At 47.4% G+C, this 26,103-nt stretch overlaps 1 protein-coding gene across 4 annotated transcripts in view; it reads right to left on the bottom strand.

Moving 5' to 3' along the window:
- Positions 1–26,103, bottom strand: part of vars1 (valyl-tRNA synthetase 1) — an 82,052-nt gene that overhangs the window by 20,329 nt on the left and 35,620 nt on the right. For all 4 annotated transcript variants that reach the window (XM_072259270.1, XM_072259273.1, XM_072259271.1 and 1 more), the window contains exons 13-24: positions 25,941–26,029; positions 23,531–23,621; positions 20,799–20,923; positions 19,245–19,348; positions 17,433–17,591; positions 10,159–10,249; positions 9,117–9,222; positions 8,164–8,234; positions 5,853–5,978; positions 4,938–5,042; positions 3,237–3,305; positions 1,860–1,938 (exon numbers count right to left, since the gene is read on the bottom strand). In XM_072259270.1, the coding sequence (XP_072115371.1) occupies positions 1,860–1,938; positions 3,237–3,305; positions 4,938–5,042; positions 5,853–5,978; positions 8,164–8,234; positions 9,117–9,222; positions 10,159–10,249; positions 17,433–17,591; positions 19,245–19,348; positions 20,799–20,923; positions 23,531–23,621; positions 25,941–26,029 (1,215 nt within the window). The remainder of the gene's footprint in view (positions 1–1,859; positions 1,939–3,236; positions 3,306–4,937; positions 5,043–5,852; positions 5,979–8,163; positions 8,235–9,116; positions 9,223–10,158; positions 10,250–17,432; positions 17,592–19,244; positions 19,349–20,798; positions 20,924–23,530; positions 23,622–25,940; positions 26,030–26,103) is intronic.

Consider the following 26,103-nt stretch of genomic DNA (forward strand, 5'->3'; position numbering starts at 1 on the left):
ACAGAAGGGTTACAACACAGGTGGTTATTTGGCCCATCAAATCTGTGCCACACCCAGGCAAGAGTAATCCAACTCCTTCCTCTTGTTGGATTAGAGTATAAACTTGTTATTTTCTTGAAGCTTAACTTTCTCTATGGTTGCTTCATTTCTTAATATAACAATTTATTTGTGTGTTATTCATGTTGAGTGAATTTTCAGTTGTTGTAGTATAGCAGACTCTGTATCTTTCTAGAAGGTTGTCTGCAGCCTATAGCATATACATGAAAACGAGTAATTGATAGGCTATTTCCTATCACTGGAATGTGGTTTATCTATCTTGCTTATAGAAATCAATCACAACTTTTTTCCTCTTGGCTTTTCTTCATCCTTTGATCTTAAAACATTCTAAGAGCTGGATTATTGAGACTGGAGATGTTGTAATCTGCATCAACAGACAATATGTTGCAGGAACTCAGTGGATCAAGCAGCGTCTCGGGGGCGGGCAGGAGTCGGGGGGTTAGAATAGACCATCCAGATGCTTTTGAGTGTGGTTCTCATGCAATGCCACAACCCAGAATGTCAACAGGTCCTTTCCTCCCACAGATGCTGCTCCATCACTGAGTTTCTCCGGCAGATTGTCCACCAGAGTCTGGCATCTGCAGTCTCTGTGTTCCAAACATTGGCGATCCTTTTGAACACTGCCCCCACCCTCGACAGTCCCCATCCAAATTACCCCTGCTTTCCACTCGTCACTTTTGACCAGCTTGGTACGGCAACTGCTCGGCCCGTGACCACAAGGAACCGCAGAGAGTTGTGGACACAGCTCAGCACATCACAGAAATTTCTCATGCCTTGGAAAAGAAGCCAACGTCATCAAAGACCCCGCTCACCTCAGACCATCACACTTATTAAAAATTTACTGAGATACATTGTGCAGTAGGCCCTACAACCCCTTCAAGCCACGTTGCCCAGCAACGTCTGACTTATCTCTAGGCTAACCACAGGACAATGTACAGTGACCAATTAACCCACCAACCAGTACGCCTTTGGACTGTGGGAGGAAACTGGAGCACCTGGAGGAAACCCACACGGACACGGGGAGAACGTACAAACTCCTTACAGACAGCAGCAGGATATGAACCCGGGTCACTGGTTCTGCAAAGCATTGTGCTACTAGAGTACCATTCAACCTCACCCATCCTATCGTGCAGACGATACAAAAGCTTGAAAGCATGTAAGACCAGACTCTGGGACAGCCTGTGTCCCACTGTTACCACAGCCTTGAATGGACCTCTTGTACAATAAAGGTGCACCCTTCATCTCACAACCTACCTCATCATGAACCTTGGACCTCATTGCCTTTGATCTGAATGGACAACGTGTAAAACAAAAGCTTATCACTCTTCGCTGCTACAGGTGACAAGAGTAAATAAATTCCAGTTCATCTCCATTCATAACCTCTGGTTCCACCAATGATATTTTACCTTCTCATTGTCTGAGTGATCCATTTCTGCTGGTTTGGCAACCCAGTTACGGGGTATGTAACATAAGGTATATGGATGAGAGGGATATGGAGAACTGTTGTCCAAGTGTAGGTTGATTGGAATAGGAAGACAAGGCCGGTCCAGACCAGATGGGCCAAAGGGCCTGTACCTGAGCCGTCGTGATCTATCATTTCCCTTCCATCTCAGAGCCCCATGTCTTGAGAACACCAGCTTTTCCCAACGTCAGCTGGCTAAACTGCCCTGAAACTAACCGGGATCAGTCCTCTAAAGTTCTTCCGCGCCGTTGCTGGTTGGCCGGCTGCCCCAATGACCCACTTCATGTTCCTGTCCCACTGACTCCTGCCCCCCAGAGCCACCGTTCCCCAGCCAGGTTACCTTGAGACGTGTAAGCACACAGAGCGAATCTCAAGGCATCCGTCCCACATTCTGGAATCCCATTCGGATAATCTGATTTCTGACAGGGAAAATGCAGAAGAGATGGAGATCAAACACGGAGGCTCAAACAACTGGATGGCAAAAGCAAGCTCATGAAAGACTCACATTTACAATTTACATTGTCGTTCTTGGACTTGAGCCAACAAAATATTATGAAAGTCGCTCTAATCAGGCATGGTCTTTTCCCAATCTGTGCACAGTAACATCTGAGTACATGGCTGGTCAGTTTCTCTCAGCATCACCCTGTCCCACACAGAAAGAGGCAGTGTACTTTTCCCAAATTAATGGTCACCACTGTTCCAGAGACAAATTACAGCTTGCTTCAATATGTCCCAATGCTCTCAGAAACCTCTGCCCTGTTGTGTGCTTTATCTGCCTGGAATTCCCAACTGAGAATTCCCCATCTTCTCCTGGAACATTCACCACCGACAAGAAGTCTAAGAATTTAGACCATAAGATTAGGCCATTCAGCCCATCAAGTCTGCTTCACCATCTGATCATGGCTGATTTATTTTCCCTCTCAACCCCATTCTCCTGCCTTCTCACTGTAACCTTTGATGCTCCTGTTAATCAAGAACCGATCAACCTCCACTTTAAATATACCCAGTGACAGCTGTCTGTGGCAATGAATTCCACAGACCCACCGCCCCCTGGCTAAAGAAATTCTTCCTCATCTCTGTTCCAAAGAGGGCGTCCTTCTATCCTGAGACTGTACCCTCTGGTCTTTGACCTCCCGACTACAGGAAACATCCACTCCATGTCCACTCTATCTAGACCTTTCAATATTTGATGGGCTTCAATGAGGATCTCCCCTCATTCTTCTAAACTCCAGTGAGTACACACCCAGAATCATCAGACTCTCCTCACATTTTAACCGTTTCATTCCTAGAATCATTCTCATGAACCTCCTCTGGACCCTCTCCAATGTCAGTACATCCTTTATTAAATAAGGAGCTCAAAGCTGCTCACAACACTCAAAGTGTGGTCTGTCCAATGCCTTATACAGCCTCAACATTACATCCTTGTTTTTATATTCTAGTCCTCCTGAAATGAATGGCAACATTGCATTTGCCTTCTTTACCTGAGAGTCAACCTGAAAGTTAACCTTCAGGGAATCCTTCACAAGATCTCTAGTCTCTTTGTACCTCTAATTTTTGAATTTGCTCCCCCCCCATTTACACCTTTATTCCTTCTACCAAAGTGCACGACCATGCAGTTCCCTGCACTGTATTGAATCTGCTTTGCATCACTGAGTGGGGAGGCCACTCAGCCCCTCCACATCTACTGGAACAGGGGACACGTAAACACCACACTGACCTGACCAGCCTTGGCTCGCTCGATCTCGGTCGGCTCCAGGTTGCTCTCCAGCAGCTGAGTGTGAAGACCCTGCAGGAAGGGAAAGCGGTGAGAAACCATCACAGGCATCTTCCACCACCACTCACGAAAGAACGTGACAGCCACAGGCTCCCTAAACACAAGAGATTCTGCGGATGCCAGAAATCCTGAGCAACACACACACACACACACACACACACACACACACACACAAAAAATGTCGGTGGAAGTCAGCGGGTCAGGTGCCATCTATGGAGGTGAACGAACACTTTGTGTGTGCTGCCCAAACTCAGTATGGAATTCTTTGTGGGAAAATAGTCCTTCCCTCCTCTCGTTCCCACCGACATCAGACATTCACCAGTAACCAACGACCTGCTGGAGGAACTCCAGTCTGTGGGGCAGGAGTGAGACTCCCTGATCTGCTGAGGTCCTCCAGCAGGTTGGGTGTTGCTCCAGATTCCAGCAGCTTGAGTTGGGTGTTGCTCCAGATTCCAGCAGCTCGAGTTGGGTGTCTCCATTTTCTCACTGGTCCTCACATACACACACTATTGAGAGGACCAAAGGCTGAGCCCAACACCTTGATGCAATTATGTAGAAAGCACCCCAATGGCTCGACTTCACTCCAAGTCTGCGGATGTTTGGTACGTCACCAAGGACACTCACAGACTTCTACAGACGCTCCATTGAGAGCATTCTGACGGGTTGCATCCTGGCCTGATCTGGAGAAGACAGTGTGCACGACGGAAAGAGGCTGCACGGGGTTGTAAGCTCAGCCAGTTCCACCACAGGAACAACCCTCCCGGACATCGAGGACATCTTCAAGAGGCGGTGGCTCAACAAGGTGCCATTCAGCACTACGGACCCTCACCGTCCAGGACAAGCCCTCTTCTCATAAAACCATCGGAGATGAGGTACAGGAGCCTGAAAACACACACTCAACGACCCATGATCAGTTTCTTCCCCTCCACCATCGGGGTTTCTGGACACGACCTTGTTACTCATGTTCTATGCATTATTTATTTATTTACAGACCTTTATGTGTTTGCACTGTATGGAACCCTTCATTAGAAATGAGTGAGTGAGAAAGAATTTCATTTCAAGTTACAGAGAAGGTGATGAGAGGGAAGGATAGGACAAAAGGAATACCCCTGATGGAAGTAAAGCCGAGGTTGATAGGTTGAAGTTTCTTGATAGGTAAGGGTGTCAGAGGTTACAGGGAGAAGGCAGAAGAATGGGATTCAGAAGGAAAATAAATCAGCCTTGATTGAATGGCGAAGCAGACTCGATGCACTGAAAGTCTAAATCTGCTCCTACAGTACCAGACAAAAGTTGTAGACACACACAGACACAGACACACACAACAAAGATGAGTGCTGCCTCGCAGTGGGAAGATGTTAATGGAGAGGGAGAAGCTGTGGTAACAATCACAGCAAACGAGCTGGTTCTGATGTAGACGGGCAGCAAGATAGTCACACACCCTCACTGATCTCCATTGGTTGATACCTGCTGCATTCCTCCAGCATCTTGTTTTTCTTTGTTCAGTTTCCAGCACCTACAGACACTTGTGTTCAGTACTTGTGTTCAGAAACTAATCTGCCTCCCTAGATTGACCCAACCCCCACACACCAGTTTGTCGGTATACAAACACCAAAGTGCTAAAGGCATGGCCTCTCCCAACCTCACCTCCAGCGAGATGCCCGTGATCACATCCAGGGGATCGATGACGTTGCCCAGGGACTTGCTCATCTTTCGACCGTGGGCATCGCGGACGATGGCATGGAGGTAGACCTGAGTGAGCGAAGGAAAAATCCTGTCAGAACAAATGAACGGGGGTGGGGGGGGGGGGTCTCGGCTGAAGATGCGTCTCTGAGCAAGACTTATTCCTTACAATGCAAGGGCTCAGGGACAAAGGACACATGAACCTTAACACCACTTTGAAACATCCCTGCTCGTAAACATAACGACAAGGTAACAGAGCAGTTAGTGTTACACAGTTATTCTACCAGCAAACTGGGTTCAATTCCCACTGCTGTCTGCAGGGAGTCTGTAGATTCTCCCTGTGACCTCACGGGTTTCGTCCGTGTGATCCGGTTTCCTCCCGCAATCCAAACACGTAGAGGGTCAGCAGGTGAGTTGGTCATATGGGTATGATGGTGTGGACAAGCTCGCTGGGCTGGAAGGGCCTGTTACCATGCTGTATCTCCAAACTTACAAGCATTTACAAGCAGAGGTAAGGAGGTTATGGTGCCGAACAACAACTCCTTCGCCTGCATCTTCGAAAACAGCTCTATTTCCATCTTCCATCTATTTTTCCCTTTCAGGGTTCTTTTGAAGACTGTGACCTGGAGTTACACGTTGACTACCATTCTTTCCAATTGTGCTCTTCCTTGTATAATTTAAAGATTATTTGTTTTTTTTAATTTGTGAATGCTGCTTATCTGACGCTGTTTGCCTCTGCTGGTCAGATAAGATTTTCATTGCACCTGTACACACGTGTACATATCACAATGAACTTGACTTTGACCTCAGCACTCCATCCCCTACAGGCCGTGCCGCGAGCCCGCAGCCCCTGCCAGTAACTTTCAGTGCTAACGTCACCTCTTTGAATGGAAGCTTCCCGGTCAGCTTCAGTCCCAACATCACCATCCGGGCTACCCAGAAGAAGAGGATGTCGTGACCCGTCTCGAGCAGCGTGCCTGGGTAGAAGACTTTCAAGTCCTCCGTCTGCAGAAGGAAATTACGTTCATTAATTTCACGAGGCAAATCTATGGCACGGGGTCTCACCTCTTTTCTACAGTCATAGTCATACTTTATTGATCCTGGGGGAAACTGGTTTTCGTTACAGTTGCACCATAAATAATAAACAGTAATAAAACCATAAATAGTTAAATAGTAATATGTAAATTATGCCAGGAAATAAGTCCAGGACCAGCCTATCGGCTCAGGGTGTCTGACTCTCCAAGGGAGGAGTTGTAAAGTTTGATGGCCACAGGCAGGAATGACATCCTATGACGCTCTATGTTGCATCTCCGTGGAATGAGTCTCTGGCTGAATGTACTCCTGTGCCCAACCAGTACATTATGTAGTGGATGGGAGACATTGTCCAAGACGGCATACAACTTGGACAGCATCCTCTTTTCAAACACCACCGTCAGAGAGTCCAGTTCCATCCCCACAACATCACTGGCCTTACGAATGAGTTTGTTGATTCTGCTGGTGTCTGCTACCCTCAGCCTGCTGCCCCAGCACACAACAGCAAACATGATAGCACTGGCCACCACAGACTCGTAGAACATCTTCAGCATCGTCCGGCAGATGTTAAAGGACCTCAGTCTCCTCGGGAAATAGAGACAGCTCTGACCCTTCTTGTAGACAGCCTCAGTGTTCTTTGACCAGAGGAACACTGTATCTATTTATGCAATGGATCAAGACCATTAAGCAAGGGGACAACGGATCCCAGGTTGGGAACCCCTGATCTATGAGAAGGGGAAAGGCCATTCACACCCACTGGGTTATACTCCTCTGGTGTACTGCCAATAACTTCCACAAGAGGAAACAGAAATTCAGCATGACCCCATTGACCATCACCAATTTATAGACAGAAAGCATGCTATCCAAATGCATCATGGCTCGGGATGGCAACTGCTCTGCCCGTGACTGCGAGAAACTGCAGAGTCGTGGACACAGCTCAGTCAGTACGTCACAAAAACCAACCTCCACACCACGGACCCTGTCTCTACAACCTCAGTAAAGCAGTAAGTATAATCAAAGACAAAGAAGAGGAAATCCAAGGAACAGACACAAAATGCTGGAGGAGCTCAGAAGACCAGGCAGTACCTGTGGAAAAGAGGACAGTCAATGTTTCAGGCCAAGACGTCGACTGTACTCTTTTCCACCGATGCTGCCTGGTCTACTCAGATCCTCCAGCATTTTGTGAGTGTAATCAAAGACCCCAACCACTCCAGACCTTCTCTACTCTCCCCTCTTCCACCGGCAAAGATAAAGTCTGAAAGCACGGACCACCAGACTCAAGGACCAAAAGACCATAAGCCATACGAGCAGAATTCGGCCATTTGGCCCATCAAGTCTGCTCTGCCATTCAACTACAGCTCATATATTTTCCCTCGAAAAACCATTTTCCTACCTTCTCCCCATAACCTTCGGAGCCCTTATTAATTAAGTACGTATCACACACCACTTTAAACATACTCAATGAATTGGCCTCCACAGCCTTTTGTGGCGACGAATTCCACAGCTGAACCACCTTCTGGCTAAAGCAATTCCTCATCTGTGTTCTAAAGGGACACCCTCGTACTCCGAGGCTGTGCCCTCTGATCTGAGACTCCCCCGACGAACAGAAACACCCTCTTTACATCCACTCTATCTGTGCCTTTCAATATTCAATTGGTTTCAAGAAGATCCCACCCACCACCACCCCTCCCCCTGCAATTTCAAGCCAAGAGCCATCAAATTCCCCTCATACATTAACCATTTAATTCCCAGAATCATTCTCATAAACCTCCTCTGGACCATCTCCAATCTTTTCTCAGATAGGAGCCCACAAGTAAGGCCTGGCCAATGCCTTATAAAGCCTCATCATTACATCCTTCCTTTTAAATTCTAGTCCTCTTGAAATGAATGATAACACTGCATCTGCCTTCCTTACTGCCAACTCAACTGGCAAAAGTCAACGTTCTGGGAATCATGCACTGGGACTCCAAGTCCCTTTGCACCTCCAATTTATGAATTTGCTCCCCATTTAGAAAATAATCTACATCTTTATTCATTCTTCCAAAGCGCATGACTCGAAGTGATCCGTGCACAAAGAGACTGGTGCTCTCTGCCACCTTCACGGCTCCCCTCCACACTCATGCTCCCCGAGTTTCTGACGGAGTGAATCCTGACTCACCTCATCCGGCCAACCGAAGATGGAGAAGGGGAAGAGGCCAGAGGAGAACCAGGTGTCCAACACGTCCTCATCTGTTGGACAAAGAGACTGGGTAAGGACCAGGCAGACAGACACCAGCTCACCCGAACAGGAATCGCGTGGCGCTGAAAGGATTTGACCCACTGCTCCGTGCAGGGGTTGACCAGCCATCCAGCTTGCTTTGCTACTTCCCCCCTCCCATTCAATGCACCTTCAGTGCTCCCAACGGGAGATTCTCTGCTCTCCGGGAGAAGGAGATTCCCTCTCCCCCCTCCACCAAGTTCCTCACCGGAATCACTGGTGACAGTGTCACATTCAAAGCTCCCCTCACAGCTGCTCTCTGCATCAGCAACCGAGCATGCAGGAAGCACATCCTGCAGGCCAGCACACAAAGGCACCCATGCACCAAGGAGGAGGCATCCATCACAAAGGACCCTCACCATCTGGGACATGCCCTCTTCTCATTACCACCGTCAGAGAGGAGGGACATGAGTCGGAGACCCACACTCACATCTTCCACTCTACCATCAAATTTCTGATCGGAATGGTCCATGAACCCTTGAACACTGCCTCACCGTTCCTCGATTGCACTATTTATTAATTTACAGTAATTTTTATGTTTTCACTCTACTACTGCCACAACAAATTTTACAGCGTATATCAGTGACAAGAAACTTGATTCTGACGTGACCTTCCACGCTCAAAGTGTACCCCCCCCACACACACACACACACACACACACACACGAGTGCCACCGAAACCTCTAGTTTCTACACTTTATTTCCTGCACCCTTTCCACTACTGGTGACGTACACGTTTATAAAACCTGCTCCCCCCACTCCCCCAGCTCGATCAACCATCAAGAAAACATCCCACACACCACATGCACCCAACACACTGCTTCTGGTAAAGACCGGGTCACCCTGCAGACTCACCCTGTCGGAGTGAGATCAGCTCGGGAGAGACGTTGAACCTCTTGGCTGCCTTCTGCCTGGCAATCTCCGCGGTGCGGCCGCTCACCCAGTAACGGCCATCGGCGTCCTGGACGAGCAAGGACAAAGGGGATTTAAATTGAGCTGCGACGCCCTCAGAAAGAGGAGACTTGATTCTCCAGCCAGTTAGACCCACCAATCATTACGTTGCCTCAACTCCATCCAACCAATCAACACAGTTGAGGCATCGTCTCAACTGCACCCACCCAATCAGCTCGACTGACACGCCCCCTCCCTTCCATCCACCCAATCGGCAAGGCCAATACGTTGTCTCAACATTGTCCACCCAATCAACATGGCCGAAACATCACCCCGACTCCAACAAGGGACATGTGCAAATGCCGCAAGTAGATTTTGTTGATTTCACCGATCAAAACGCTGAGAGGGGTTGATACGTTGAGGTGGAATGTGGAGGTGAGCGAGTGTTCAGCGCCGACTACCTGCCTCTTGCTCACTGCTGTGACAGACCTCTCGTTGCTGCTGGATACAGTGTGTGTGTGTGTGACGGCCTATTGCTCACTGATTCTGATCTCCCTCTCTCTCCCTCGATGCCATCAGACAATGTTATTGAGCGCCTGCGGTTTATGGAATAGACTGTGGACTGTTTCAGTCCTACGTTTTTTTACATTCTGTGTTTTCGCCCGTTCCTTCTTGTTGATGTTTGGAGCAATTTGTTAGTTTTTTATGTGTGGTGGTGGAGTTGGGTTTTGGGGTTTGATGTTCCTGTTGCCATTTGCACGATTTTTTTCATGGGGGGGGTTTGATCATGTTGCCACTTGCAAGGTTTGTTTTTTCTTTGTGTGTGGTGCTGGTGGGGGTTGTGGGGGTGTTGGTGCTCATCTTTGAACGACGACCATGGTTTCGTGACTATCTGGGGAAGACGAATCTCAGAGATGTATACTGCATACATACTCTGATAATAAATGAACCTTTGAACCTTTCAGAAGCTTTAGATGAGACCGGTCAGCGCATGCAAGGGGCTTACCTCTCCAGCAGGGACTGCGGGATCATTGACAGTCACAAAGTACGCTGGCGTCTGATGTCCCCACCACAGCTGCCGAGAGATGCACCAGTCTCTGCAGAGAAAGCAGGCCACAGGCATCAGCGCTGAGGGAACTGATAGAGGGGGGTAAAGGGGGGAGCCTGGAGCTGGGCAGTTCACTGGCACAGCGGGTAGAACAGCTGACTCACAGCTCCAGGTTCGATCCTGACCTCTGGCACTGTCTGTGTGGACTCTGCAAGTTCTCCCTGTGGCTTTCCTCAAGGTGGTCCATTTTCCTCCCAGATCCCAAAGACAGGCAGTTAATTCTAAAGTGCTGCAGGTGCAGGTGAAAAGTAGAATCTGGGGGCAAAGGGAATGTGGGAAGAATAAAGTGGGATTAACGTAGACAACAGGAATTCTGCAGATGCTGGAAATTCAAGCAACACACATCAATGTTGCTGGTGAATGCAACAGGCCAGGCAGCATCTCTAGGAAGAGGTACAGTCAACGTTTAAGGCCAAGACCCTTCGTCAGGACTAATTGAAGGAAGAGTTAGTAAGAGATTTGAAAGTGGGAGGGGGAGGGGGAGATCCAAAATGATAGGAGAAGACAGGAGGGGGAGGGATGGAGCCAAGAGCTGGACAGGTGATTGGCAAAAGGGATATGAGAGGATCATGGGACAGGAGGCCCAGGGAGAAAGACAAGGGTGTGGGGGGGGGGGCGGAAAACCCAGAGGATGAGCAAGGGGTATAGTCAGAGGGACAGAGGGAGAAAAAGGAGAGTGAGAGAAAGAATGTGTGTATAAAAATAAATAACGGATGGGGTACGAGGGGGAGGTGGGGCATTAGCGGAAGTTAGAGAAGTCGATGTTCATGCCATCAGGTTGGAGGCTACCCAGATGGAATATAAGGTGCCGTTCCTCCAACCTGAGTGTGGCTTCATCTTTACAGTAGAGGAGGCCGTGGATAGACATGTCAGAATGGGATTGGGATGTGGAATTAAAATGTGTGGCCACTGGGAGATCCTGCTTTCTCTGGCGGACAGAGCGTAGGTGTTCAGCAAAGCGGTCTCCCACTCTGCGTCAGGTCTCGCCAATATATAGAAGGCCACATCGGGAGCACCGGACACAGTATATCACCCCAGCCGACTCACAGGTGAAGTGTTGCCTCACCTGGAAGGACTGTTTGGGGCCCTGAATGGTGGTAAGGGAGGAAGTGTAAAGGCATGTGTAGCACTTGTTCCGCTTACACGGATAAGTGCCAGGAGGGAGATCAGTGGGGAGGGATGGGGGGGACGAATGGACAAGGGAGTTGTGTAGGGAGCGATCCCTGCGGAAAGCACAGAGGCGGGGGAGGGAAAGATGTGCTTAGTGGTGGGATCCCGTTGGAGGTGGCAGAAGTTACGGAGAATAATATGTTGGACCCGGAGGCTGGTGGGGTGGTAGGTGAGGACAAGAGGAACCCTCGAGCAATCAAACACTTTTCAGAGGACAAGCAGTTTAATCCTGGAATCATTTTCAAGAACCTCCTTTGAACCCTCTCCAGCGTCAGCACATCCTTTCTAAGATAAGGGGCCCAAAACTGCTCACAATACCCCAAGTGAGGCCTTACCAGTGCTTTATAAAGTCTCAACATTACATCTTTCCTTTATATTCTAATCATCGTTAAGTGAATGCTGATATCACATTTGTCTTCCTCACCAGACTGAACCTACAAATTAACCTTTGGGGAACCCTGCACGAGAACCCCCAAGTCCCTTGGCACCTCAGTTCCTTTTTTTTAATTTTCCCTCCATTTAGAACATAGTCAACCCTATCATTTTATTTTTAATGAATATATATTTTCATATATCTCTCTCTCTCTCTCTCTTCCCCCCCCTATATTCGTCTGGGTAGCCTCCAACCTGATGGCATGAACACTGACTTCCCTAACTTCCGCTAATGCCCCACCTCCCCCTCGTACCCTATCCGTTATTTATTTTTATACACACATTCTTTCTCTCTCTCTCCTTTTTCTCCCTCTGTCCCTCTGACTATACCCGTTGCCCATCCTCTGGGTTCCCCCCACCTTTCTTTCTCCCTAGGCCTCCTGTCCCATGATCCTCTCATATCCCCTTTGCCAATCACCTGTCCAGCTCTTGGCTCCATCCCTCCCCCTCCTGTCTTCTCCTATCATTTTGGATCTCCCCCTCCCCCTCCCACTTTCAAATCTCTTAGTAACTCTTCCTTCAGTTAGTCCTGACGAAGGGTCTCGGCCTGAAACGTCGACTGTACCTCTTCCTAGAGATGCTGCCTGGCCTGCTGCATTCACCAGCAACTTTGATGTGTGTTGCTGGGATTAATGTAGGTTTGGGTGCATGATGGTCAATGGTCCGAAGGCACTGTTGTACGGCTACAACTTTCGATTTTCACAGAGGAATTAAGGGCGATACTATAAAATAAACAAGACACATTTTAAATGGGTTCCAGAGTAGAAGGACTGGGAGCATACAGGCAGCAAACGTGGAAACGGCAGTACAGTTAGAGAGTGGGTTGAAAACAAAGAAATCCGAGGTGCTGGAAATCCAAATCAAGCAAAAAATGTTCGAAGCACTCAGCTGGACAGGCCACATCTCTCCATTGGGCAGAGAATACAAAAGCCTGAAAGCACGTACCACCGCTCAGGGGCCTCACAATCTCTCTCATCTTGATCTTGCTCCTTGATGTTCAACTGCACTTTGTCCGTAGTCGTTAGATTTTATTCTGCATAGATATTGTTTTATCTTGTTCTACCTCAGTGCACAATGCCATGAATTGATCTGTCAGAACAAGCGTGGAATTAAAATGTGTGGCTACTGGGAGATCCTGCTTTCTCTGGCGGACAGAGCGTAGGTGTTCAGTGAAATGATCTCCCAGTCTGTGTTGGGTTTCGCCAATATATAGAAGGCCGCATCAGGAGCATCCACAATCAGTACCCCGTTCCTGCCTTCTCCCCATATCCCTTGACTCCACTATATTTAAGAGCTCTATCTAATCCTTTCTTGAAAGAATCCAGAGAGTTGGCCTCCACTGCCTTCTGAGGCAGAGCATTCCACAGATCCACAACTCCCTGGGTCAAAAAGTTTTTCCTCAACTCTGTTCTAAATGGCCTACCCCTTATTCTCAAATTGTGGCCTCTGGTTCTGGACTCCCCCAACATCAGGAACATGTTTCCTGCCTCGAACATGTCCAATCCCTTAATAATCTTATATGCTTCAATCAGATCCCCTCTCATCCTTCTAATTTCCAGTGTATACAAGCTCAGTCGCTCCAATCTTTCGACCTATGACAGTCCCGCCATCCCGGGAATTAACCTTGTGAACCTACGCTGCACTCCCTCAGTAGCAAGAAAGTCCTTCCTCCAATTTGGAGTCAAAACTGCACACAATACTCCAGGTGTGGTCTCACCAGGGCCCTGTACATCTGCAGAAGGACCTCTTTGCTCCTATACTCAACTCCCCTTGGAATGAAAGCCAACATGCCATTAGTTTTCTTCACTGCCTGTTGTACCTGCATGCTTACTTTCAGTGACTGATGAACAAGGACACCTAGATCTCGTTGTACTTCCCCTTTTCCTAACTTGACGGCATTCAGATAGTAATCTGTCTTGCTGTTCTTGCCACCAAAGTGGATAACCTCACATTTATCCACATTAAACTGCATCTGCCATGTATCTGCCCACTCACCTAACCCATCCAAGTCACCCTGCATTCTCATAACATCCCCCTCACATTTCGCACTGCCACCCAGCTTTGTGTCATCTGCAAATTTGTTATGTCACTTTTAATCCCTTCATCTAAATCATTAATGTATATTGTAAATAGCTGCGGTCCCCACACCTAGCCTTGCGGTACCCCACTAGTCACTCCCTGCTATTCTGAAAGGGACCCGTTAATCCCTACTCTGTTTCCTGTCTGCCAACCAATTTTCTATCCATGTCAGTACCCTACCCCCCCATACCATGTGCTCTAATTTTGCCCACTAATCTGCTACGTAGGACCTTATCAAAGGCTTTCTCAAAGTCCAGGTACATAGTTGGACTGAATGGTCTTCATCTCCATGCTGTCTTCATGTTTCCATGGTACCGAGGTATGAAGTTTATAACTGTGTTTCCATGGTACTGAGGTGTGAAGTTCACATCCTGGCTTCCTGCTCAAAGTAAACATCCCGTGAGTGGGAAACATTGCCACCCGCTGGTGCAGTGAACACAGTACAGGCACTTCAGCCCTCAACGTTGTGCCGACCTTTCAACCAACTCCGAGATCAATCTAACCCTTGCCTCTGACATCGCCATCCAGTTTTCTTTTATCCACGTGTTATCTAAGAGACTTTTAAAATGTCCCTAATGTTTTTGCCTCTACCAATGTCTCTGGGCAATGCTTTCCACGTGCCCACCAATCTCAGTGTAAAGAAGGTGGTTTGAGACTCACATAAATTGCCCGATGAGATGATGGAGGCAGATACTCTCACGAAAACTAAGAACCCAGAGTTTGGGAAACTAAGAGATAGAGGGGCAGAGGTTTAAAACGGGAGGGGAGAGATTTAATAGGAACCCAAGGAGCAGAGATTTGTGGACACAACTCAGCCCATCACAGGGACCAGCCTCCTCTCCATGGACTCTTGTCTATATCGCTTGCTGCTTCAGTAAAGCAGCTGACATACAGCACTGTACAAAAGTCTTCAGCACATGTAAAAAAGTCTGTAAAGTGAAGATGCTTTCAAAAATAATGAAAAGTTTCAAAATATCAAAAAAAGAGCAGTTAACAGTGAAAAATGAAATCAAATCAATATTAAAAATAACCACCCTTGAGGTTCACCAGGATGATTCCAGGAACAAAAAGATTATCATACAATGAATGTTTAATGGCTCTGGGTCTGCACTCACTGGAATTTAGAAGGATGAGGGGATCTCACTGAAACCTTTCGTATATCAGAAGGCCCAGACATAGTAGATGTGGAAAGGATGTTTCCCATGGTGGGGGAAAGGACAGGAGGTCACAGCCTCAGGATAGAAGGGTGTCCATTTAAAACAGAAATGTGGAAAAATTTCTTTAGTCAGAGGGTGGTGAGTTTGTAGCACAGACAGATGTGGAGGCCAGGTTGTTGGGTGTATTTAAGGCAGATTGGTAGGTTCTCGACTGGCAACAGCAAAGGTTATGGCGAGAAGGCCAGCAAGTGGGGTTGAGAGAGGGAAAAAAGGATCAGCTATGATTGAATGGCAGAGCAGACTCGATGGGTTGAATGGCCTAATTCTGCTCCTATGTCTTATGGTCTTATATTTGATGTCACCTCTCTTTGCCCTTAAAACTGCATAAATTCTCTTAGGCATACTGTTGTGACATTTTATAAGAAAAATCGGCTGGAAGGTTGTTCCAAACACCTTGGAGAACTTGCCACAGTTCTTCTCCACACTTAGGCTATTTCATTTCCTTCTGTCTCTCTAGGTAATCCCAGACAGCCTCGATGTTGTTGAGAACTTCCACCACACTTCACTGTTGTCTGCAAACACTCATTCATGTAGCACTCTCCAGCTCTACTACGGACAAACCGCATCCTGTTTGAGCCAAAAATTTCAAATTTTGACTCATCAGTCCAGAGCACTTGCTGGCATTGTCCAGCACCCCAATCCTCCTGTTTTTGTACGTAGATGAGTCTCTTGGCTTCGTTTCCACTTCGGAGGAAAGGATTTTTGGCAGCAACTCTTCTGACAAGACTTCTCCAACTGTAGAGGGGTGCACTTGGGTTCCAGTGGTTTCTATGAATTCAGAGATGATAGACTTCTGATTCAGATGGGATGTCACTTTGATGTATCTCTCATCTGCTGCACTCAAGTTTCTTTGTTTCTGGTCCTCAACCTTGCCTGTTTCGTTGTGCTTCTTAAAAGAACTTGGACAGCACATCTTGAAACTCCTGTTTGCCACGAAATTTCTGCTTGGGAGAGACCCTGCTGATGCAGGATGACCACCACGAAGGGTCTCAGCCCGAAACGTTGACTGTTCGTTTCCACGGATACCGCCCGACCTACTGAGTTCCTCCAGCGTGTTGTACGTGTTGCTTTGATCCCAGCATCTGCAGTGTATTTTGTGTTGAACACCATGTTGCTCTGCTCACTCTGACCATAGTGCAAGAATTGATGATATGAAGGTTAAACTATCACATCTGAAAACGCCCTCAACCTATTAGACTGGATGTCCTTCACCCAGTTTGATTCTACACCCGTTTCTGTCTCAGTTAATCAGTTTAGTTCATTCAACTCATCATGTCATTGATCATTAGCATCCTGTTTGCTATCTACGTTTAATCATGCACTGGGCTATATACTTACAAAGGAATCAAGTTTTTATTTGAAAAGTGCGCTATCACTTAATGTTACCTATTTTAACAAAACATAAAAATTTCTCGGTAACATTTAATTTTTTGGAAAATGTATGTTTGGAATGCTCTTTTCTACTGAAAATGCTCTTTTCTACCAACACACTAATGCAGAAGACAAAAATAAATATCTAAAACAAGACTTTTGCACAGACCTGTAATCATAGACCCTTCCCACCCTGAACATTCTTCCACCATCTCCCGTCGGGCAGAAGATACAAAAGCCTGAAAGCACATACAGTACCACCAGGTGAAGGACAGCTTCTATCCCGCTATTATTGACTCTTAAATGGACTTCTTGTATTATAAGGAGGATTCTTGACCTCACGATCTACCTCGTTATAATCTTGTACTTCATTGTTTCCCTGCACTGCACTTTCTTGATGGCTACTACACTTTATTCTGCATCGTAATTGTTTGAACCTGTTCTCGCTCAGTGCACTGTGTAATGATTTGTTCTGTTTGAAGGGAATTTAAGACGAGCTTTTCAATGTATCTTCATACGTATAACAGTAATAAACCAGTACCAGTATCAGAAGGTGGTGTGCACATGGAATGAACTATCAGAAGTGGTTGAGCAGGTACAGTAACATTACAAGAGACAAATGGACAGGCACGTGGATTTAGAAGGTCAGTGAGCAAATGGGACTCGCTTGAATCGGCAGCTTGGTCGGTACAGAGCAGTTGTGCTGAAGGAGCTTACTTCTGTGCTGTGTGACTCCGTGACGAAGCATCTCGATACAGAAGGCTTCAGACGGAGGGTAAGTGGGATCAGTGTAGACGGCTACAACACACAACATGATTACTGTGGGCCGAAGGGCCTGATTGTGTGCTGTACCAGTTTAATACAACACACAGGCAACACGATCGCCAACCACTGGGTAAGTACCTGATATTGTCCATCCAGTTAAACCACGTCTTGAGGTGAGTCTCCGGGATGATCTTCAGTTCCCCGTTGCGCACGGCATCAGCCGCCATCTTCGCCATCTCACCGCACTTGACGTACCACTGGGGCTTCAGCAGGGGCTCCACGATGTCCTTGGAACGACTGAAAAGAGAGGTTTATTAGTTCGCTGAGCAGACTCATTATCACAGCAACACACCGGGCTCCATCTTTGTGTCCCTTTCATTTGCCACCCACAAGGTCAATGTTCACCAGCCTCTCTTCCCACCGGTTCACTTCCAGAGCAATCAGAACCAGCTTCATTATCACTGACATATGGCATGAAATTTGATGATTTCCAGCAGGAGAACAGAGCAATACATAAAAAGTCACTACAACTTACAATTAGAAATAAGCTTCAAGTTCCTGAGTGTCAACATCTCTGAACATCTACGTTGGGCCCAACATATTATGAAGAAAACACGCCAGGAGCTCTAATTCATTTCGAGCCTGAGGAGATTTGCTCTAATTCATTTCGAGCCTGAGGAGATTTGCTCCGTCACCAAAGGCACACTCAAATTTCTCCAGGTGGGTTGTGGAACACTCGAACTGGGTTGCATCATCGATGTGTGTGCAGAGGGTCGTAAACTCAGCCATCTCTATCAACAGCATGAGCCTCCCACCCTCGAGGACATCTTCAAAAAGGTCGTGCCTTAAGAAGGCAGCATCCATCATGAAGGACCCTCTCAACCCAGGACATGCCCTCTTCTCATTTTCACCATCAGGGAGGAAGAAGAGGAGCCTGAAGAGACACATTTTGATGTTTAGGAACAAATTCTTTCCCTCCGCCATCGGATTTCTGAATGGCCCGTGAACCCACAAGCACCACCTCATTATCTTGCTTTTTTTTTGCTCTATTTATTTACTGTATCTCTTACAGTGATTTTTTTTATGATTTGCATTAAAAATCCGACATGTTATTGTGCTGTACAATCCTGCAGCTTCGTCACTCTTTCCCCATTGTCTCTGGGCCTGAATCTTGAAGTCCCAAGTAACACACAAAATGCTGAAGGAACTCAGCAGGTCAGGCAGCATCTATGGAGAGGAATAAAAGATCATATCAGGCTGAGACCCTTCATTGACAACGGTGATGGAGGCGGATACAATAGAGTCTTTTAAGAGACTCCTGGATAGGTACATGGAGCTTAGAAAAATAGATGGCTAAGGGTAACCCTTGGTAATTTCTAAAGTAAGGACACGTTCTGCACAGCATTGTGGGCCGAAGGGCCTGTATTGTGCTGCAGGTTTTCTATCTTACACCTGTCACACCCCAGCTTCTTACTTCAGCCACAGTCCACTAACCCAGCCACTTCTGCCTCACCTGCCTTCACCCATCACCTGTCAACTTGTACTCCTTCCCTCCGTCACCCCACCTTCTTACTCTGGCTTTATCGCCCTTCCTTTCCAGTCTTGATGACGAGACTCAGCCCGAAATGCAGACAGCCCCTCCATGGGTGCTGCCTGACCTGCTGAATTCCCCCAGCATCTTATCAACGTTAATTAAATATTGTCCAGCAATTGACTCGAAACTCGAAGTAGATTAATAAGAGAGGACTATGAGTCAAATGCAGGCAAAGGGGACTGACTCAGACAGACATCTCGGTTGGCGCGGCTGGGTCAGTGCTGAAGGGCTGTTTCTGTGTTGTGTTTCTCTTCGGCCCAACTCGTCGCTGCTGACCAGGATGTCTATCCAAGCTCGTCCCATGCACTCAGACTGGCCCACGCCGTGGGGCAGGGACCAAGGTCTCAGCTCCTCACCTGCAGACTGGCACCACCATGGGGTTGTCCTTCACCTCCTTGAAGAGTCCTTTCTGTTGCAGGGCTTCCAGTACTGCCTTACGGGCGTCAAAACGCTTCATTCCCTGGATAAACAAGAGCAAAATTAAAAATTCCACAGTTTATCTGTATCTGAGCTTGGCAGCAAACACATGCTGTCGCTGGCTTGAGACTGCTTGGGCTGAACTGTAGCCAACGCAAGCCTTCCCCAGGGTCTAATCTGTACTGTCCCAGCTCTGGAGCGTGTGATGTGACAGTTTACGTTAAAACAAAAGCTTTATTGGAATTGCTATAACACAACGACTATTCACCACGAACTACAACTCACCTTCAGCTAAATTGAAATACTACCATGGCAATCCAGGATGTGCTGATTCCCTGCAATATCCAATGATTCCGGAATACCTCTGTGGTCCCTGTTCTTTCTCCACGATTACCCGGGCACAGACATACCCCGAGAATACTGACACACAGTCAGCCCAAGTAGAGCCCTCCGCTACCTGCCTCCAGGACTCGCTTAAGAGGGTGACGGCAAAATGTAACCAGAAGGGTAGGAGCAGCCCCCATAGATATGTGAAAATCGGCTGAAATGACACTCACTCCACTGCAACAACCACGTGATACACAGCGTCTTCCTGCCCGGCAAAAGGGGTGTGCCTAGGAGATCTGTGTCACAACTTTAAAACCTATTCCTACTCTGGGAGTATTTGACTGATCAGCGTAGAGGGAGCTTTGCTGTGAAGTTTGTGCCGTCCCATTCTGGTGTGTGTGATGGGACAGTGTAGAGGGAGTTTTACACTGCATCTAACCTGTGCTGTCCCTGCCCTGGTTTGCGTGTGAGACAGGGTAGCATAGAAGCTGTTTCACTGCAGGTCTAAGTTGTGTTATCCTTGCCCCGAGCTGCAGTGATCATTGCAGAGGGAGCTTTATTCTACATCTAACCTGTGATGTACCTGCTCTAACAGTCTTCAATGGAACAGTGTCGAGGGAGTTTTAACCACGACGTCTCTGCCCAGGGAGTGCCTGATGCCTTCTCCCAATCTCCAAGCCAACAGGCTAAGTTTACTGAGATGAAAGCACACTACTTCACAGGAAGAACATTGCTCACCACTACGAACAGAGCAACACCGTAGCACAGTGGTTAGCGCATTGTCTGATTAGGGACAGTCAACATGACTTTGTAAACCGCAGGTCGGGCCTCAGGAGACAGACTGAATTCCTTGAGGAAGTGACAAATCAGATTGATGAAGGCAGAGCAGCGGATGTGGTGAATGTGGATTTTAGTGAGGTGATGGACAAGGATCTCCATGGTAGGCTCATTCAGAAAATCAGGAGACACAGGATCCAGAGAGACTGGCTGTGTGGATTCACAATCGGCTTGCCCATAAAGGGCAGGAGGTTGTAGGATATGGTGTGCATTCTGCCTGGAGGTTTGTGAGCAGTGGTGTTCTGCAGGGTTCTGTACTGGGACCCCTGCTCTTTGTGGGTCAGACGTCACCAAGGTTGGTGGTGTTCGGAATATAGCTCAATGCTTACCAGGAAAGGCTCAGGGACATTGATGAGATACCCATTGTCGTCCATGATGTTGATGAACTCAAGTTGATGCCTCATTCCTACTTCATAGTCGTTCTGGTCGTGAGCAGGAGTGATCTTAACAGCACCTGAAGGAGCGGATAACAGGGAACAGAGTTCAGAGCTCCTCTGCCTCAGTATCACTCAATCACACTCAGATCCCTCTGCTCTGGAGGGCTTGAGTTATCAGGAGAAACAGGATGGGCTGGATCATTGGACGTGGGTTCAATTTCCACTCCAGAGACTCGAACACGCGATCCAGGGCTGCACATCTACAGTGGTACCCGGTTTAAAAAGTAAAATCACGTGGGGCTATTTCAAAGCAGAGAAAGGGTGTTCCCCCTACTGAAGGAAGCTGAGAGTTGTCCTGAGAGGCACATACAATCCAGAATCAGAAACAGGTTTACCGTCACCTACAGATGCCATGAAATTGCAGCAACAGCACAATGCAAGGCATAAAAAGTGTTACAAAGAAAAAATTATGATTAAAAACAAAATTAGGATTAAATGAATTAAAATTATTAGAGGTATGTACAAGACAGATAGAGTCAGTTTCCTACAGTCGTCACCATCATTATCATTGTGCACCTTGTCTTATGACGTGGGTGATCATGGTCTTTCCATGACCATGATTGTTCTTGGCAAATTTTTCTGCAGAAGTGGTTCTACTGAAGGCCATTGCCTTCTTCTGGGCAGTGTCTTTACAAGATGGGTGACCCCAGCCATTATCAATACTCTTCAGAGATTGCCTGCCTGGCGTCAGTGGTCCCATAACCAGGACTTGTGTTGTGCACCAGATGCTCATAGGACCATCCACCACCTGCTCCCATGGCCACACGTGACCCTGATCTGGGGGCTAAGCAGGGTGACCTGCAGGTTAGTGGAGGGAAGAGGCACCTTATAACTCCTTTACTGGAGACACATCTCCACACCACCACCCAGGTTGATAAGAGTCTCCTGGGTAATAGCCAGCGCCCTTTACCCAGGGCAGAGATGGTTGATATGAGAGGGCATAACTGTAAGGTGCTAGGTATGGGGCTGGGGGTGGGGGAGTGTCAGAGGTAGATGTTTTACATGGAAAGTTGTAGGTTTGTGGAACACACTGCCAGGATGGTGGTAGACAGACACATTAGGAACATGAGTGAGACTCCTAGATACACACGTAGATGAAAGAAAAGTGGAGAGCTATGGGGGAGGGACAGGTTAGATTGATCTTATAGTAGGTTAAAAGGTCAGTACAACATTGAGGATCGAAGGGCCTCTACTGTGCTGTCAAGTTCTATGTTCGATGTTCCTCTACAGTCGGGATTCCCAACCATTCTTATGCCATGGACCAACACCATTCAGCAAGAGATTACAAGTAGGTTAGATAAAGAGGATGCACTGGATGTTGTATATTTGAATTTTCAAAAGATCATTAACAAGATACCACACATGAGGCTACTTACCACATTAAGAGCCCATGATATTACAGGAAAGTTATAGAGCATTGGCTGATTGGGAGAAGGCAACAAGTGGGAATAAAAGGGTCTTTTTCTGGTTGGCTTCCAGTGACCAGCGGTGTTCCGCAGAGGTCAATGTTGGCACCACTTCTTTTTATGTTGTACAGTATATAAATGGTTTGGATGATAGAATAGATGACTTTGCTTCCAAGTTTGCAGATGATACAAAGATTGGTGGAGGAGCAGGTAGTGTTGAGAGAACAGGTAGGCTGCAGAAGGACTTAAGACAGATTGGGAGAATGGACAACAAAGTGGCAAATTAAACACAATGTTGGAAAATGCATGGCCATGCACTTTGGTAGAAGAAATAAATGTGCAGACTATTTTCTAACTGGGGAGAAAATTCAAAAATCGGAGATGCAAAGGAATTTGGGCGACCTTGTGCAGAACACCCTAAAGGTTAACTTGCACGTTGAGTTGGTGGTGAGGAAGGCAAATGCAATGTTAGCATTCATTTCAAGAGGCTTCGAATATAAGAGCAGGGACGTGGTGCTAAGGCTTTATAAGGCAACGGTGAGGTTTCACCTTGAGTATTGTGAACAGTTTTGGGCTCCTTATCTAAGAAAAGATGTGCTGGCATCGGAGAGGATCCAGAGGAGATTGACAAGGACGATTCCAGGAATGAAAGGGTTATCATATGAGGAACGTTTGATGCCTCTGGGCCTATACTCACTGGAGTGTAGAAGAATTGGGGTGGGGGGGGATCTCATTGAAACCTTTTGAATGTTGAAAGCCCCAGACAGAGGAGATGAGGAAAGGATGTTTCCAGTGGTGGGTGAGTCGAGAACAAGAGGCCACAGCCTCAGGATGGAGGGGCGCCCTGTCAAAATAGAGATGCAGAGAAATTTCTGTAGCTCGAGGGTGGTGAATTTGTTACCACGGGCATCTGTGGACGCCAGGTCATTAGGTGCATTTAAGGCAGAGATTGATAGGTTCTTGATTAGCCATGGCATCAAGAAGGAGAAGAAGACCAGAGAGTGGGGCTGAGGAAGGGAAAAAAGGGGTATCAGCCGTGACTGAATGGCGGAGCAGACTCGACGGGCCGAATGGCCTCGTTCTGCTCCTGTGTCTTGTGCTCTTCTGGACCCCAGGTTGAGATATCCAGAGATTGGGAAATTCACCACAGATATGGAAACACTCTTTCCAACAGGACAATGGGAAAAATTAAGTCAAAACTGCCATCGGCCAGCTTACCAGTCCCAAAGTTCATGTCCACAAACTCGTCAAAGACAATGGGCAATTTCCGGTCACAGAAAGGATGCAGAGCAAACTTTCCTCCCAGGTTCTAGAAAGAGGAAAGAAAAATTAATCAGCACTTCAGTAAAAATGTACTGACATTGTAACCAGAAGGGTTAGAGTCAAAGAAGGCTCCCTGTTCCTCCAAATAGGACCACAGCTTCTCTTTCTATGAAATATGACCATTTCACAGTTCAAGTTCAAAGTGAATTTATTATCAGTACATAGATGTCACCATATACGACCCTGCGATTCCCTTTCGTGTGGGCATCCTTTTCTGTAAATCCAAAGGCCATAATAGAATCAATGAAAGACCGCACCCATCAGGCTGTACAACCAGCGTGAAAAAGACAACAAACGCAAATACAAAAGAAATAATCATCATAATGGTAATAAATAAAGAAACAAGAAATATCAAAAACATGAAATGAAGCGTTCTTGAAAGACAGCCCTTGGGTTGAGGGAACAGTTCAGCGATGGGGAAGTGAATTTGAGTGAAGTTATCCCCCTCTGGTTCAAAAGCCTGTTGGGAGAGGGGTGATAACTGTTCCTGAACCTGGTGGTGTGGGTCCTGAGGTCCCTGTCCCTTCTTCCAGATGGATGTCGCGAGAAGAGAGCATGACCTGGGCGGTGGGGGTCCCTGATGATGGATGCAGATCTCCTGCGACAGTGCTCTGTGTAGATGTGCTCAGTGGTAGGGAGAGCTTTACCTGTGATGGACTGGATCGTATCCACTACTTGTTGAATGATTTTCTGCTCAAGGGCATTGGTGCTTCCATACCAGGCTGTGATGCAGCCAATCATTAAACTCTCCACTGCACATCGACAGAAGTTTGTCAAAGTTTTAGCTGTCAAGCAGTTTCTTCACAAACTTATAAGCAGAGACAAAAGTTACAAAGCATTTTGGCATATTGTTTTATTATTGTCACATAATGAAGTTTACTGCAATTCCATAACAATTTGACACTTCTACACTTCCAAGCGCTCAGTTCAATCTACCACCCCTCCTTGCATTTTATTTTTTCTCTGGAGAAATGTGCTGAAATTGCTCATTTTTTCCTGGTAGCATATATCACCTCTGTTCTCTCAGCAACCCTCAGACATTCCTTGCACTGTCCTGCTCATTTTGAAGTCGTACAGCTCGTGCGATCACTCGGGTCGAGTATGATCTTCTCCTTAGGGGTTGCCCTTAATGGAGAACGTCTGAACGTGACCTTGTTTTACACGGGGAAGCTGACGCACAGGCGGCCACCAGACAGACTGTGACAGATTGGGGTCGGGGTCGCAAGACGACTGGGGACCCTTCAATGCTGCAGCTTTCCTCTGCCACTGTGATGTGTCATCACCTTCCACCAGCTCCACGGCCGAGGTCCTGGTCGGATCGCTCTGTGTGGAACCTCGCCTTCAGCTTACTGCCACGGGTGGCCCCACCAGCAGCTACGCACCAGACGTGGATCTCCGGATCTCGTGAACTCGAGAAGCCTTTCCACCATGACAAGGTGAAAATCCTCAGACACATTTTGAAGAAAGGAGACAGAAGACTCCCGCTCTTGAACAGGCCTCTCGTACGACAGCATGGACCCTTGGCTTCACAGTCTGCCACTTTATTGTTTAAATGTCGGTCCATGACAACCTCTTCTGCCATAATGAGGCCACTCTCAGGTTCTCCTCACCTGCCTATCATCTCCCACTTCCCTTTCTCACAGGGTCCACACTCCTCTCCTATCAGACTCCTCCTTCTCCAGCCCTTTACCTTTTCGACCTTTCACCTCCCAGCTTCTTCCTTCATCCCCTGCCAATCCACCTGTCTTCACCTGTCACCTTCCAGCTGGTTCTCATTCCCACGCCCCGCACCTTCTAATTCCGGTATCTTCCCCCTTCCTTTCCAGTCCTGGAGAATGGTCTCAGCCCAAAACATCAAGTGTTTATTCATTTCCATAGATGCTGCCTGACTGGCTGAGCTCCTCCAGCGTTTTGTGTGTGTTGCTCCACACTTTCCCTGTAGCTTTTACACTGGGTGGAGGCCAGATGAAGAGGGGTCCACCAGTCCTCCAGGCTCAGGGGTTCAGTTCAGAGCTAACAATCATAACTGATCAAAAAATTGTTTCAGAAACAGCTATGAAGATTCCTTCTACATCTGAGTGTGATGGTATTCCTGAGTCTCCACCTGGGACTTGCATGACTGACTGCAGTGAAAACATCTCTACAATAAATAATAAATCAATCCCAATTTCAATCCAGTGAAGAGAGGTTTGGTACAACCGAAGAGCGGTGAATGAAGACACACGAGAGACTGCAGATGCTGGAATGTAGATTAACAAACATGATTGGATGGCATGGCCCGTGTGTTTGGGAGGGGCATGTTTACCTGGTATCTCGGATCCTGGGGATGGACAGCCACAGCAGTGTCTCCCAGCATGGTCTCGATACGCGTGGTGGCCACCACCACCTCCTCATCTGTGAAGGAGGGGGAGAAGGGGAGTTACTCGCGGACAAATGTTCACCGCTGAGCCCACGCCCGGCAGTGCCAC

Source organism: Mobula birostris, chromosome 5 (assembly GCF_030028105.1).
Source record: "Mobula birostris isolate sMobBir1 chromosome 5, sMobBir1.hap1, whole genome shotgun sequence".
Lineage (NCBI taxonomy): Eukaryota > Metazoa > Chordata > Chondrichthyes > Myliobatiformes > Myliobatidae > Mobula > Mobula birostris.